Source organism: Coenobita brevimanus, chromosome 6 (assembly GCF_032717465.1).
Source record: "Coenobita brevimanus isolate Jiangsu-jjx chromosome 6, ASM3271746v2, whole genome shotgun sequence".
Taxonomy (NCBI): domain Eukaryota; kingdom Metazoa; phylum Arthropoda; class Malacostraca; order Decapoda; family Coenobitidae; genus Coenobita; species Coenobita brevimanus.
The window spans coordinates 49,401,907-49,418,158 of NC_136959.1; the positions used below are offsets into that span (position 1 = coordinate 49,401,907).

The window sequence follows — 16,252 nt, forward strand, 5'->3', positions numbered from 1 at the left end:
GCGGAGAGGTAGATTGAGATGGTTTGGGCATATGGAGAGGATGGGGGATGATAATTGGATGCAGTAGGTGAGAAGTGTTAATATTGGGGGTGGGGCTGCGATGGGTAGACCGAGAAAGACGTGGGATGAGGTCATTAAGTGTGACTTCAGGGTTAAGGGACTGAACAGGGCAGCTGCCATAGCTTGTGCAGCTTAGAGAGCCACCATTAAGTGGCCAAGGCAGACGCATGCAAGCATGTTGGAGCCTTCAAAAACAAAAACGAAAACGATATCTATATATAAGTACTGTACACACACACACACACACACACACACACACACACACACACACACACACTACTGACATGAAACCAGTTATGCCATTTCTCAGTTTTCCTGTCTTGTTTCATAGATGTTTTTGTGAATGCCAAAACTAAAATGTAAGTACATGGGTACCTCACTATTCGCGTGCATTTAGGAATAAAGGCGTCTGTAACTTTTAAATTTCTGCAAAAATTAAAACCCCTTGAAGCGAGCCCCTACAGCTGTAATTTAACTATGAGAGTATCTCTGAACACTTTGTAGTGCTCTCACACAGCAGATGTTTAAATATCCATTTTTAAAGTGCATTTTTAGTTTTGTTTCATTTATAAAAGTTGTAACATGCTTGCATGTGTCGGTCTTGGTCACATAATTGCGGTGCTTCATGCTGCTTAGGCTCTGGCAGCCTCCCGATTCAGTCCCTTATCTCTGAGGTCACAGTCTATGACCCTGCCCCAGGTCTTTTTTGGTCTACCTCTCACAGCCCTACCCCTGACAGTCACACTTCTCACATTCTGCACCCACTTGTCATCCTGCATCCTCTCCACATGCCCAGATCATCTCAGTCTACTCCTCTCCTCATCACAACACCAATACACTTCAGTCCCATTCTTCCTCTGAACTCTTCCGTTGTACACCTAGCCTCCCCAGGCCTCTCATTCAAGAACGCACTGCACACTCACCTAATCATTGTCATTTCTGTTCGTTTGAGCCCATGAATATCCTCTTCCTTTACTGCCCAGGCCTCACTACCATGCAGCATTATACTAACACATGCTGCATACAAAGATCCCTTAGCATGGAAGGAGAACCTCTCAGTATCAGGAGAGGCAACAGCTCCCTGAACTTCTTCCAACCACTCCTTAGTCTAGCCACAGAGCTAGCTCCAGCCCCATCTCCAGCACATAACATGTGTCCCAGGTAGTAAAGCTCTTCTATGCACTCAAGAGATTCACCAGCAAGATCAATCCGTTCATGCCTGACAATCTCCATGTGCTCTACTTGATGTACTGCACACAAGAAATCAGCCTTATCTCGCAGTCTGCCTCTAATACCACGACATCTCATAATGCACCCACTTATCATAAATACTTAATAACGCAGGTTAAGTCATCCCGGGATACATCTTAAACTAGTGTATTTTGAGAAGGTTTATTAAATGCTTATTTTTATATGGCCCATTATCTTGTGAATAACTGAAACTGACATTAGGGAAGCCACTGACAATAAGGAATGACTATAGAGAATTTTTCAGTTTGTGTTCAACCAGAGTTGAGGTATAGTTGAAAAGAAAACTGTTGAGTGAAGCCTCAACCGTCCAGAGTGGCTAGGGGAGTAAAATTGGTTTTTGTAAGTTCAAAAAAAATGAGAAAAATATAGAGTACTGTATATATTAATTTATTGGAGTGCATTTGTTTTTCAACAGGTCATGTAATGGAAAGATCATATTAATTGAACTGTGATGTAAGCTGTTTTAGAATAATCAAATAAGCACAGCCTTTCTCACAGGAGCAGGAAGAGGGGGTGACTACTTTGTATACCTGTAATTTTTCAGTGTTCATAATTGATTATATGGTAATTCATAGAGTTGGTTCATTCTTGTATTGTCAGTGTTTATATAATCATTCACACTTATTTGCTTGTTATACTGTTATACAACTGTGTTACAAAATGTTAATGTGTAACATTTTTCAGACTTGCTCGTACAACTGCAGAAGGCTTGGTGGATATTTGGCCTCGGATCATCGGGCAGACTTATTACGAAGTGCAGTTAGTAATGCCCTGAAGAAGCCCCATCCTGGTACTATACTAACTGACTCGAGCATTAGCAATACTCTCAACATTGGTGGAACTCAAGAGAGATACGTCAATGTGAAACCTTTGCTGGCCAAGAAACTGCAGTTAACTGTTCCTTCTGGTTCTGGGAGTAAGGATGGCATCAGTGTGAGCACGGGGTATAATGGCCACATTCACGTTGGCAACAGTATGGGACTGGTGAACAGCAGTGCAATGACAGCAACACTTAAGCGACCCACGCAAACAGAAGCATTGAAAAATAGTACTGCTCCCATTACTAGTGCCAAAAATAAAAATAAAAAAGTGAAAACTAATGATGGTGCTATTAATATTGTGGGAAATGTATTGCAGCTTGATACTAGTGGGAACAAGAGCCACATTCCTGTTGTTGTCAGTTTACAAAATGGCTTATCGAACAATCAGACCATAACTCTAAGTAATGTGGCAATTGCAGGAATGAGAAACTCAACCACACAACCTATTAGATTAAACCCATCAACTCCTGCCAGTTTTGCAAGAGAGACTTCAGTGACAGACACTCGGCCTGGCAGTAGTGACAACCCAAACATTATTCTTGGGTCAGGTTTGCCAAGTGGAATAGTGATATCGGATGCATTAGCAAAATCATTCAAAAGTGATGGTGCTGGGAGTATCCGATTAGAACTTCACAGTAATGCATTTGGAGATGCTACAAGATTTGTCACAAATCCTGCCAAGGGTAAGCAGATTGTTGCCTAACCATTTGTTAGAAAGGATATTTTTTGCTATGTACAGTTCAGTTGATGTTATTTTACTAACTAATGGTGGTACAATAGCATTAAGTAGTACGACGGTGCTGGTCACGGATGCCTTAACATGGTGGCACCAGTAGACGTATATCCAGGTAGTTGTTGCCCAGTATACAAACATTCTTCAATTCACAACCTTTCAAGGGGATGGTGGACTGAATAAGATGGGCAGTTTCAGAGAACAGCCCAATGAGCCTAGGGCCAAAATAACAGTAGAACAGTTCATTGATATCAATAGGTACCGTACACCTTGCATTTTGCACTGTCTCACAGGTGTATGCTAATACAGTACAGTCTTCATACAGCACAAGAAAGGTTATGCAGAACCTCATGCAAAATCAATTTCGTGATAAATCGTAACATATATTTACATGTAAAATAGTGGGGTTTGGTTGTGTGAGCTCCATATTTTTCATTAAAAATTTATTTAAAGATAGATTTTTACAAATATGTCTGCCTTCAGACACCCAAAACAATGTGTTTACATACAGTCTCACCAACTGGACACATCAGTGCATTTTAACCTAAGCTAACTGACTAGCTTTGCTCCCTAATACTCTCCATAAAATTTTTGACCACCAAAGATTGCCACTAAGCCTCTTGAAAGTCCTCATTACCAGTCAAGCAAAAACTTTTGACCTACGGTAATCAACACGTGAATAATGGCTGCCCAGCATCATGCATATTTTGCCAGGAATCACTTTCAGCACTCATTAAAAAAAAAAAAAAAAAAAAAAAAAAAAAAAAAAAAAAATCCGTGTGAAACTACAGTATTTTTGAAAGTCATCTTCAACAGTAAAGGAAGAAAAACTTTACTGAAGTCATCAGCATGGAGTGATTGCATACTTCTCACTTCTCAGATACACACGAATGCAGTAATTGTGAATAATAAACAAGTCAGCCAAGCAGTATAATTTGTATGACAGTATAATTCACAAGAACTGAACTCGCATAATTGTCTTAACTATTTACGTCAACACTTAGTGTCTTCGCATACCGTGTGATCTGAATTCTCGACCAAAGGCATTAGTTCATAGCAAAGATCGGGCACAGAGCCTTGTGTTTCACACTCATTGCACTGAAGGTGAAAATATGAATTTTACTGTTCCTTCATCATTAACTTTTTTTCAGGAGAGAAACTATCCACATCGTAAACACACCCAGCTCATTTTGTCTGTCTGATCGTTTGCATTTAAGCTCCCACACCACACGCCACTTCGTCCAACAATTTTACAGTTTCGTTTGGAATAAATGCTTTCCTTATGTTTATAGCACTTTCAGGGTGCTTAGGCATAACTGAAGTTAGTTTGGAACCACATGCTCAAAGTTCTGGGAGGAATGAGGAAGAAGGAAATAAGCAAATAAATGCTTCTCATCACAGTGACCGTCCACACAACACTGAGGCAGGTTGTGGCAGCTTGCCATCATCCTTGAATATGCTTGGGGTTTCATTTACTCGGGACTTATTTTGGAAAGATCATATTACATCTCCTGTAAAATCTGCTTCCAAGAGATTGGGTGTGCTAAGCCAACTCGGTTTTTTCTTTACCCTTGCAGAATTGTTGACTCTATACAGGGGTTTTATCTGCCCCTGTGTGGAGTGCAACTCTCATGTGTTGGGAGGCTTCCCACATACAGCTCTTCTCAATAGGGTGGAGTCAAAGGCTTTTCGTCTCATTAACTCTCCTCCTCTTACTGACTCCCTTCAACCTCTGTCTCTTCGCCGCACTGTTGGGTCTTTATCTCTTTTCTATCGCTACTTTAATGGTCACTGCTCCTCTGAACTGTCTGCATGCATTCCTCTACCTCTACGACGGGTGCATAGCACCCGTCTAGCAGCAAACTCTCATCCCTTTTCTGTCCAACCCTCTAATGCAAGAGCTAACCGTTACTCCCAGTCCTTCATTCATGCAACAGGTCAACTCTGGAACTGTCTCCCTCTGTCTGTATTTCCTGCTGCCTATGATCTCCAGTCTTTCAAATGCAGTGTGTCAAGGCATCTCGAAATGAATGGATCTTGAATTTGGCGCTCTCTTGTATTTTGTTTTTCTCTTGGAGGGAACTGTTATTGCTGGCTCATGTCCTTTGGTTCCTTCTTCCTCGCATAAAAAGAAAAAGAAAAAAAAAAAAGCCGCAGGTGGTATTGGACGTGGGACACGTGGGTCGGGTCGGGTCGAGGAAGCCAGTCAGTGACCAACAAAAGCATAACACACAAGTTGTAAACAAAGGCAGTCATCTGGAAGTCCAGTACCTAAACGCATTCACTTCCCAGTTTTTCTCGCGCGGTTTAGTGATATTACCATGCTATTAAGTAATTGTAGGAGAAATTGAATGCCTGTGTTATTGTAAGATCATTGTTTCTTTTTGTCTTAAATCGTGACTCTGCTGTATATGTACGATTGATTACTGGTACCGGTAGCTACTTAGTTACTTCTGACAATCTTAAAGACATTGTTACTTATTTTTATATATCCTAAAGATGTGGGTGGTATTTCTGTTGCAAGTGTGGGATTGCATTGGTTTCAGAGCAATACCCAGTAAGGGACTTGTGGATCAGCTACATTAGTCACAGTAGCTAGTTAAAGAAAGTAGGTCTAATGGAGATATGTAAGGACTGTAGCTACTGTAAGATTTTTATGGCATTTATGAATTTGGGTTTCCTGTACACCAGAAAACCATTTACTATGTTGGGTGGTAACCATATAACCAAATTTTGACGCATGGTGGTTTAATGGGCAATTATTGCGCTCCAATCGGATTGAGCTGGTGAAGGTTTATATCCAAAGGGTGATTGGGATTGATTGCTCATGTAATGCTACTTAGGGATGAGTGAGGCTGGTCACTCTCATCTTAAATGTCAGGACCAACTGCCTAGCCCCTGGCTCCTACGTTCCTCATGGGGCAATGTAGGATTGGATGATGGATGGATGGATGGATGGAAAAATTGTGAGTAGGGAGAGATCATGGAAGGTGTTATATTACATACTGGTTCTGTATGTATGAGATGGACAAAAAACTTCAGTGTTGTAAATAGTTTTTATGCTGTTTATGCTGTTAGTCAATGACAAGGTAAATAGGGAAGGTAGTAGTAGTAGTTGTTCCCTAGGCAGTCAGGCCGAACAGCCCCGAGTCCCTTAGGATAGCCATGGCCGAGACCAGGCTTTCCCACAGAGCTGTCAAAGAGTGTATGTTGAGTTGTTGGCGTAGGTGATTGTGTGCAATGTAGTCGTCTGTAATGCGCTTAATAGTATGGGGTGCTGTGTTACATCCTGGACAGGCATCAGTGATGGAGTCATTCAGCCTCTTCTGGTAGCTTAAGAGGGCTGGATGGTGTTCACATCTCAGCCTGGCTAGGTGGACCCTGTCCTCACGAGGGAGATAGGATTCAGAAGGATGGATGTCAGGAGGCTATGCATGCAGCTGTGTGTTGTCTTTAAGTGACTGAATGGAGCAGCGAGTGATTTGAGTGTGGATATGCTTCTGGAAGCTGGTCTGAGGTGGGTGTGGGGGGAGGGATGACAGCATTTGTGTATGATATCATGTGCTGGGTGTTGTTTTGATGTTCCTTCGTGTGGGTGGATGTGCTGTCATGTAATTTAGTGGATGTTGTGGGTTTGTGCAGGCTGCAGCAAGAATCTGGGTGGCTCTCATGTCTAGGTGATCCTTGACTTGAGGACTTTGGTTTCTTGATGTTGGTGGTCTGTGGGTGAAGTAGCTTTGCAGCCTGTGATTATTTTTAAGGCCTCGTTCTGTATGGTTTGTAGTGCTGTAGTGTGTTTTGGTGAGGTTAGGAGCCCAAGCAGGGCTTGCATAATTCATCACTGAACGTATGTATTGTTTGTATACTGTGGTGGTGGTTTCTTTGTTGTGTCCGAATGTTATATTGGCGAGTGACCTCAGGGCATTGAGTCTTGGTGTTATTTTATTTTTAATGTTTGTGAAGTGTTGTTTAAATGACATTGATGTATGTTACACCAAGGATTTTGTGTGTGTGTGTGTGTGTGTGTGTGTGGTAGGGGAGTGTTGTTTATGGTGAGGTGTGGGATGTGACTGTGTTCTGCTGTCCAGTTTTTGAGAAGGATCATTGTAGATTTGGCTGGGGCTACCTTGAGCCTGTTTGTGGTGAACCATTCGTGTAGTGTGTTGAGGTAAGGCTGGAGGATGTGTGCTGCTATGTTTGCATTTTAGTGCATACATGTGAGTGTTATATCATCTGCATAGGAAGTTATGTGTATATGTGGTGTGTGGGGTGTGGGTATGTCATGCATAGATTAAGGAGTGTTGGGGACAAAATAGATCCTTGGGGGATGCCATTTGTGAAGTTTCTGCTGTTAGAAGACTGACCGGCAAATGTTACATGTGCACATCTGCCTGCTAAGTAGTTTGCCAACCATCTTTTTGTGTTATTGTGCATGTTTGTGTTGAGTATTTTGTTTGTGAGGTTGTGGTGGGGGATGGCATCAAATGCTTTGGTGATGTCTAGTGTGACTAGGAGTGTTCTGTGTGGTGGCCTAGTTGAATTCATGCCATCGAAAACTATCTGTGTAAGGTCTGTAAGAAGGGTGTTTGTGGAGTGTAGTGGCCTAAAGTCATGTTGTGATTGGGCTAGGGGAATGTGAGGTGTGACTAGTTGTAGTACCAGTCGTTCAGTAACTTTAGAGGGGGTGCAGAGGAGTGTGGTGGGGCGGTGTGAGGAAGGTAACGTTTGGTCTATGTTGGGTTTAGGGATAGTGATGATAATGCCATGCTTCCAGATGTTGGGTATTGTGTTGTGTGAGTAGCTGTAGTTTGATATGTTGGTGAGTGTTTGTATGCCTTGTGATCCAAGGTGTTTAAGGTGAATGTTGCTTATGGTGTCTGGTCCACAGGCAGATGAGTGCTTAAGGTTGCTAATGATGTGCTTCATCTGGTTGTAAGTGAAAGGTGCATAGTCTGGATCTGTGGGGAACTTTCTTTTACGTCAGATGATACGTCGGTCTTTGGGATGGGGGTTTAGATGGTTGACTTGTGATAAGTGATTGATGAGAGTGTTTGCTTGTTGTTTGTTTGTTTGAAAGTATGGTGTCTGTTGTTGTGATGGCGACATGTGAGTGTGTAGTGTTGCTGTTGGAGAGTGTGATTCTGTTTACTGTTTTGTAGAGTTTGCCGGTGTTTGTTTTGTGGTCAAGTGTTTGGAGATAATTATTCCAGTTTAGTCTGGTAAATTACCAATATGCTGGGAATTGAACCAGGGACTCTCAGGTGAGAGCCAGGCAGCATACCACTACACCATGACCAGGTAAAAGTTTAGTCACGTTGTCACAATCTTGTAACCAACGTCCCTCCACCCCCACTGTGGGCATCAAGAGGATGAGTTAACCCCCTGGCACTCAGGCAAGTAGATGCTTTTAATCTATCCCAAGCACTTACTGCAAGTCAGAATGAAGAGAGAAACCTGTACTGTACACAGGAAAAATCATCTGGTAAATTACCAATATGCTGGGAATCGAACCAGGGACTCTCAGGTGTACAGTACAGGTTTCTCTCTTCATTCTGACTTGCCGTAAGTGCTTGGGATGGATTAAAAGCATCTACTTGCCCGAGTGCCAGGGGGTTAACTCATCCTCTTGATGCCCACAGTGGGGGTGGAGGGATGTTGGTTACAAGATTGTGACAACGTGAGTTAACTTTTACCTGGTTGTGGTGTAGTGGTATGCTGCCTGGCTCTCACCTGAGAGTCCCTGGTTCGATTCCCAGCATATTGGTAATTTACCAGATGATTTTTCCTGTGTACAGTACAGGTTTCTCTCTTCATTCTAACTTGCCGTAAGTGCTTGGGATAGATTAAAAGCATCTACTTGCCCGAGTGTCAGGGGGTTAACTCATCCTCTTGATGCCCACAGTGGGGGTGGAGGGAAGTTGGTTACAAGATTGTGACAACGTGAGTTAACTTTTACCTGGTCGTGGTGTAGTGGTATGCTGCCTGGCTCTCACCTGAGAGTCCCTGGTTCGATTCCCAGCATACTGGTAATTTACCAGATGATTTTTCCTGTGTACAGTACAGGTTTCTCTCTTCATTCCAGTTTAGTGTTTGATGTTCTGATATTTTATTGTTTATTTGAATGTTGAGTTCTTGTATTTGTTGTACAGTGTCTTGTGTATGGGTGGTGGGGGATGTCTCAGTGTGTCCCGTTGACTGATGAGGCCTTGAATTTCTGGTGTGAAGTTGGGGTTGTCTCTCTTTCTGTTGCCTCTAGAGATGTGTCTTTTGTCTGTATAATCGTATTGAAAGTGTGTACTGCAGTGTTGATGTTTGTGATGGGTATACTGTTTAATGTTTCGAAATGTTCTGTTTCAGTTGTTAAGGCCTCCCAGTTGGCCCTTATAATTAGTGTATGCGTGTCTGTGGCCAGCTGGGGTGTTTTTGGTTTTGGTAGTGATGATGATTGGGATGTGATCGGAACCTGGGGTTTAGACCACTCTCGAGGATGTAGTGGGGGCAAGGTTTGTGGAGCAGAAGGTGATGTCTGAGGATGATGGGAGGAAGAGGGCATGGTGTGGGATATGGGTTTGTTGATCTAGATTGTTCAGTATGAAGTGATGATCTGTCTGGAATTGTAGTACCAGCCCTCTGTCTGTGTCAGGGTTGTTGACAGGGAAGGTTTATGGAAGGTGTTATCTATGTAGCTTTGTTATGGATGGAAAACTGTTGAATGTTGGTTGAGTGACTGATTTCATCAATTTTATTATATACCATATGATTGCACTGTTCTGGATGACTGATTGAAGAGCATGACTGTAAATGTGCATAAGGGGAAGGACGATGCCATGGAAAGAGGTACGAAGTAGTTTTGCAGCCATAAATCTTTTAGATCATATAATGAGGGTAGTTGAGGGAGTTGTGGAAGGTATGATAAGGGAAAGTGTAAAATTTAAATGAGAAGCGGTATGGGTTCGTCAGACAAATGATTGACTGATGCAATATTCATTGTCCGACAGCTTCAGGAAAAAAAAATATACAGTTGGAAAGAACTGAGTACCGGTAGTACTTTGTTTTTGTTGATTTGGAGAAGGCATTTGACATAGGTAGCTAGTGCCCAGAGAATTAGTGAAGTGGGGTAGGCTAATCTGAATAACAGGGGACCGAGGGTCTTTTGGACTATTGTTTTGTTCGGACTATCGGGAGGGACCTTTGAAAACAGAAATATGTACATGTTCATTAAATAAACATTTAAAATGATATGGATTATTGTTTTAGACACTAGAAATGCATAGAAGTATAGCTGAATAGTTGCAGGGAGGTACATCCAAGTCCAAGAGCAAGTCCAAGCCAGATAAATCCTTATATAAAGCCCGGAAAATTTCGAAAAAAGCCCAGAAATTTTTTTAAAAATTTGCCTAGAAAATTTCAGATTATTGGGTTATATGGATTATTGGTGGTCAGAGTGGAGTTTTACTGTATATTGCTTAGGACTGAGTAGTTGGTTAGTATGATTATAGCAGTGTATGAGAATGCTTGCACCAAAGTGAAGGGAACGAAGATTTTAGCAATGAATTTTCTGTGAATGTTGGTGTGCTTCAGGGGTCAGTTTTAAACCTCATTCTTTTATCATGGTACTTGAAGCTTTCTTAGGTGACTTTAGAAGTTGACTTCCATGGCAGGTAGGTTTTGTATGCTGATGATGTATTGATTGAAGAGAATGAGAGGGTAATGAAAGAAAGATTTAGGAAGTGAAGAGATGGAATGGGGTACAAGAGTTTGAGACTAATCTCAGATTAAACAAAGATGATAAAATGTAGGGCAGGGGGCATTACTGTCAAAGCAGAAGGAATATGGTCATGCACAGCTTGCCACAATGGTATGGGAAGTATATAACTCATTTTGTGCAGTGTTTGTGATAAATGGTTGCATAAGAGATGTAGCGGTATTAGTAGTAGGCTGCAAAAGACTGTAATGCTGATTTGGTGTGTGCATAATGCAAAGGAGAACTTTCAGAAACTGAGAGGTCGGAAAGGATTGATCTTGCTGGAGAGGCTCTTGAGTGTATGGAGTTTTGTTATTTTGGGGACGTGATATGTGCCGGAGGTGGGGCTGGAGCTATCTCAGTAGCATGGGTAAGGGACAGTTGGAAGAAGCACAGGGTGTTGTTGCTCCTCCTGGCATTGAGAGGGTTATCCCTTCATGCTAAAGGGTTCTTGTACCATATGTAGCATGAATTAGGAGTTTAGTGCTGTAGAGTAATTAGAAAAGGAGAATAAAGGAGGAGGATATTTGTAGGCTGAAACTGATAAGATAGATTCAAAGTGTATCCCTGAATGACAGGCCTGTGGGGATTGGAATTGTAAATGAAGAGTTGAGAGGAAGGATGGGACTTAATTGTATTAGTGTTGTGATGAAACGGGGTAGATTGAGATGGTTTGGGAATGTGGTGAGGATGGAGGAAGACAATTGGATGTGGAGGGTGAGGGGTGTGAATATTGAGGGTAGGTTTAAAAAAAAAAAATAATAATAAAAAAAAAATAAAAAAAATCGGACTAGGTCGTAGAGTATGACCTCAGGAATGAGGAACTTACTAGAGAGACTGCTAGAAATTGAGCAGCATGGAGAGCCACCGTTAGGTGACCTAGTTTAATGCATGCAAGGATGTTGGAGCCCTTCGGGGTGAAGTGAAGCATATAAAGGAAATTTTGTAGCTTACGGTACCCTAATGAAGACTGCGGAAGGATAGATGGATGTGTAAGTCAGTGGTTCAGTGACTATTTCTGTATTGACTTGAGACAAGGGAATGTGATGTCCCCGTGATTTTTCAGTATGGACCATATATAGATAAGGTTATCAGTGAGGTAATAATGAACAGAGTGTTGCAGGAAGAGGGATGGTGTTGGTGATGACTGGTTAAAGGTGGTATATTTCAAATCTAATGTTGCTTTGGAGTTGATGCTTTGTTGCTTGCTGATATTGAACCAGATCTCTGAATACTGGTTCAGACTTTTGTAATTGTTGGTGTATAACATAGTTCAAAAGTAAGTGTAGATAAGAGTAAAGTGATTGTTGTTGAGAGAGAAGGTAACTAACTCTTAGTCTGGTGTGATGGTGAAGAGAATTAGACAGATTGGTAAAAATATTTAGTTTCATATATTGTTGAAGTAACTAATTGAAAATGGGAGGTAAATGTGTAAACAAGCAAGTGGAGAGGAGATTGGTTTCAGGAAGATAAGTAGCATGTGCTAGGAAGGCTTTGATATGAAGCAGTGCTGAATATCAAATAGCCTGTATTAGTGTCCACATTAACCCAAAGGTGTGAGACCATGGAATGGCATAAGAAAGAAGAGTTAGGAGTGAAATTGATGGAAATGGAACTGGTCTTTTGGTTACATAGAGTGGATAGGATAAGAAGTATGAGATTCCTGAAAGGTGTGTAGTAAGGAAATTTGTTGAAAAAAGGATACGAGAAAATGTACTTTTATGGTTGTATAGAGAGGATTGATGTAGCTACTGATAGATAGGGTTGTTATTGTTGTTGTTGGTGGGGTGATGGTGGTGCAGCCTCAGGCTTATCTAAATGTTAAGCCAGTGGACTGCAGGAAAATGGCCACTTTAACTGGTTCCCCCCAGAGGTATTTATTTGAGACTGTGTTGAAGGATTGTCTGTTTTGTGTTAGTGTGATGCATAACATGACTGAGTTGTGCAGTGGAGGGCAGCATTGCAGTTTGTACATATTGGACTGTAAGTTGTATCTCATGTTGGCACTGTAGCAGCCTATCAGGGAAAGGTGGTGGCTGCATTAGATTCTGGCAAGGTGTACTTGTGTCTGTCTGGGTAAGGTACCGATTGTTCCTGAGGGGTGTATGTCTAGTGGTGTGGCCTAGGAAAGTTGCAGTTTGGTTAAAGGTTTTGGATGGTTATGATGGCAATGTGTTTATGTAACACTGTAGGGTACAGTAAAAGTCCTCCAATCCGGCCATCAGTTATCTGAAAATCCCAATACTCCGAATTTGTCAAGGCAAAATTTTTTGAATTTTTCTGGGCTTTATCTAAGGATTTATCTGACTTGAACTTGCCCTTGGACTTGGATGTATCTGCCTGCAACTATTCATCCATACTTCTATGCATTTCCGGTGAGTAAAACAATAACCGATATCATTTTAAATGTTTATTTAATGATCATGTACCAGTACATACACTGCACTCGCCTAACTCACTGTAATTTCCTTCTGAACTCATGCCGTGAGTTGGAAAAATGCGAGTTAAAAAAAACACACCTTACTAGGAAAAATATATTTGATTCTGCCATGGTGTCAGGTAGCCTAGTATAACATTAACAAAACCCCTCTTAACACCACTTAACACTAACATCCTGTCTCAGAAGTATGTACTGCATATCTTATAATGATAATAAACAATATTAAAAGACATTACATATCCTTATATGATAATAAAAAATTCTGAAAAGCAATTACCAAAATCCTACTGATGACAATGCTTACGTCAATGAGAGACGGGTGGCGGTTTCGGCATACTAGCCTAGTTGCAGTATTGGCCACTATGTGTAGGTGGCATGGGTGGAGAAAGCATTGTTCTGATTGGCTGCACAATCACCATGACTGTGTGCTTAAATATGATTGGCTTCCAGTCGCAAGTTGTGGCTACAATACCGTGAGTTAAACATCTCAGAAATAATCCAATGTCTAGTGGAAAAACGCGAGTTAAAGCATTTTCCGTAAGTGTGGTGATAATGATGACTTAGATAAGGACACCGTGAGTTAGCTAATTCGTGAGTTAAAAGTCCGTGAGTTATTCGAGTGCACTGTATATCTAATGTTTCAAAGGGCCCTCCCGATAGTCAGAAAAACCAATAGTCCAAAAGACCCTCGGTCCCCTCCAGTTTGGATTACAGGACTTCTACTGTATATGTAAAGTGTAGTGATGGTTGGTGGAGGACGGGGGATGTCGTTGAGATATTCTTTGTAATGTGACTGATTGTTTATGTTTCTTTGTGGTTGGGGATTAACAAAAAGTTACAGGGGTGGGATTTGTCTTGAGCAGAAGCTGGTTACTATATGCTTCTCATATTCATATGATATTTGATTGGAGTATTACCCTGTTGTTCACTCTCATCTAGTTGGGACCAACTGCCTATCCCCGGGCTCCTACGCTCCTCATGGGGCAATGTAGGATTGGATGATGAATGGATGGATGGATTACCATATTGTTTCTTGATGTAGGCAATCATCCTGATACTATTTCTTATAGATTTGTTTTTTTTACTTTTTGAAGCTTATCCATGTGTGTGTGTGTTAGTTGAGTTTTATGCCTAGCATGGGCTAATGTAAATCAGAGTCAGTCTAATGAATTGCTGATAGATGGTTTTCAGGGATCCTTTTCATAGTTCAGAGGTGGTGCCTGTGGCTTCAGGGCATAGAATTTAAGAGATGCTGCAACTGATGTTAATTTGTATACTGAGGAAAGTTTATGTGAATATCCAGGGTAAGTCCCAGAATTTGTGGTTGTCTCTTCAGTGGAAGTGGTTGGTTAAAGAGAGAAACTTGACAGTGTGTTTAAGATTTAGGCCCTATGTCAGTCTGGAACAAAGAGGGTAATGGTTGACTTGGTTGGTGAGGCAGAAATTCTGTTTTACCTGAGGAGACAGTAGTTACGGTTGGAGCTGGGTTGGTGAACAGGATACATATGAGTGAATTGGAAGATGGGAGGAATTTTGGTAGACAGTGAAGAAGGTGGATAGGTACCGGTATGGTATAGGAGTACATGTAACCTACTGATAAGTGGGGTATGGAAGTGAGGATGCTAAGGAAGTAACTTGGGATTAGACTGGACCGATGAAGTAACTATGTTTGGAGATGCTTATGACAAGGGTTTAACACCCTGCCCTAGGGTGGGAAAGGAGGTCCAGATGATGATGATTATGATTAACATCTGTTTATTTTTTTTATTTTTTCATTTAAATTTTTTTAAACTCCACACCAGTAGTCTAGTTGATGGAATTCTCTCCAATGATGAGTAAAGTGCCCTTAATTGTAAAAAAGGGGGGGGAGGGGGGGTTCATAGTGAGGTGGAGCCAGGATCTCATAGCTTAGTTGTATGTTGTGTGAAGGATTGGCTCATTTCACTCATCATGCTGTTTCATAGTTATCAGAGTTAGATGCTATTTCTTTTGTTTCTTGATGTTATCTTGCCTCGTCTCGTAGGCAGTGATTAGAACTGGGACGATGATGAAGTGAGAGTGCAGTAGAGTACCTCAGGGAAGAAAAGTGGCCATTGCTATGGAGTTGATACAAAACAAGACTAGTTAATAGAGGCACCATAGTAGGATGTTATTTGGTTTTATGGTTACCATAGAGCTTTGTAAATGGCTTCCTAGGCTACAGGAACCCATTAGGCTTGTCATTGGTGTAGAGCTACCTAAAGTGAAGAGAAAAGTAATAAAAGTGACAGGAATGATGAAAAAAATGGAAGAGAGGATGATAGACACAGGGATGTTAAAGGTGAAGGAAGAAGTAGCCAGCACTACATGAAGTGAGTGAATGATGGTCACCACCACCTGTCACTGGCAAGAGGACTCCAGGACGGTGTGATAACTGGTGTGTAAGTGAGTGGTTCAGTGTATATGAATGGGTTTATAAGAGAGGTTAAAGCTTGAGGTGAGGAGAGAGGGATGAAAGGTACACTATCTCAAGTTTGGTGTATGCAGATGATGTTACTTGCAGGAGTGTTGCAGACTGGAGCAGTATTTTGTTAATGTCAGTGAGCATTGTGTTTTGAAAGTACTGTATATGTAAATAAGAGTAAAGTGATGGTTGTTGAAAGAGAAGGTTTACCTGACTCAGTGTGATGTACTGGTGAATGGAGAGAGAGAGAGATGATTGGATGAGGGAATTATGTTACCTCAGAATTGTTGTTTTAGTTCTTGCTTGACCCTGGTCTGCCTGATGAGGCAGACCCATCATCAGCAGATAAGCAGTTACCCCAGTGGGTTGTCCCATTGATTCCCTACACTATTAATGTTGTGTCTGCATCTTCGTGTAGTGTGTGCAGTGCACTGCTCCATGATGTGTAATATGTTGTGTGGGGCCCATTCTACAAGCTAGGCATGTGTCAGCTGTGATTCTCCACCAAACCCAAATCATATCTGGTAGCTGAGGAAGGCTTGGTGATGTCCTGAGCTAAGCCTAGCAGGATGTACCCGATCTTATTTATGTAAGGACACTTTTGATGTGTGGATGTCAGGTGGGGGACTTGTATTATAGTCTTCTGATCAAGGTATTCTGTTGCCCTACATGTGAAGTGAGTACATAGATGTTTCTCCACTGCGAGTGTTGGAATGTCTGGAGGTAGGGTATTGTTGTAGAGAGTTTGATAATGTTTATG

General features: G+C 41.6%; 1 protein-coding gene across 1 annotated transcript in view; it reads left to right on the forward strand.

Moving 5' to 3' along the window:
* The window catches only part of LOC145401950 (uncharacterized), a 240,300-nt gene that overhangs the window by 157,949 nt on the left and 66,099 nt on the right, over positions 1-16,252 (forward strand). The window contains exon 6 of the mRNA XM_080274059.1: positions 1,996-2,815. Within this exon, the coding sequence (XP_080130185.1) occupies positions 1,996-2,815 (820 nt within the window). The remainder of the gene's footprint in view (positions 1-1,995; positions 2,816-16,252) is intronic.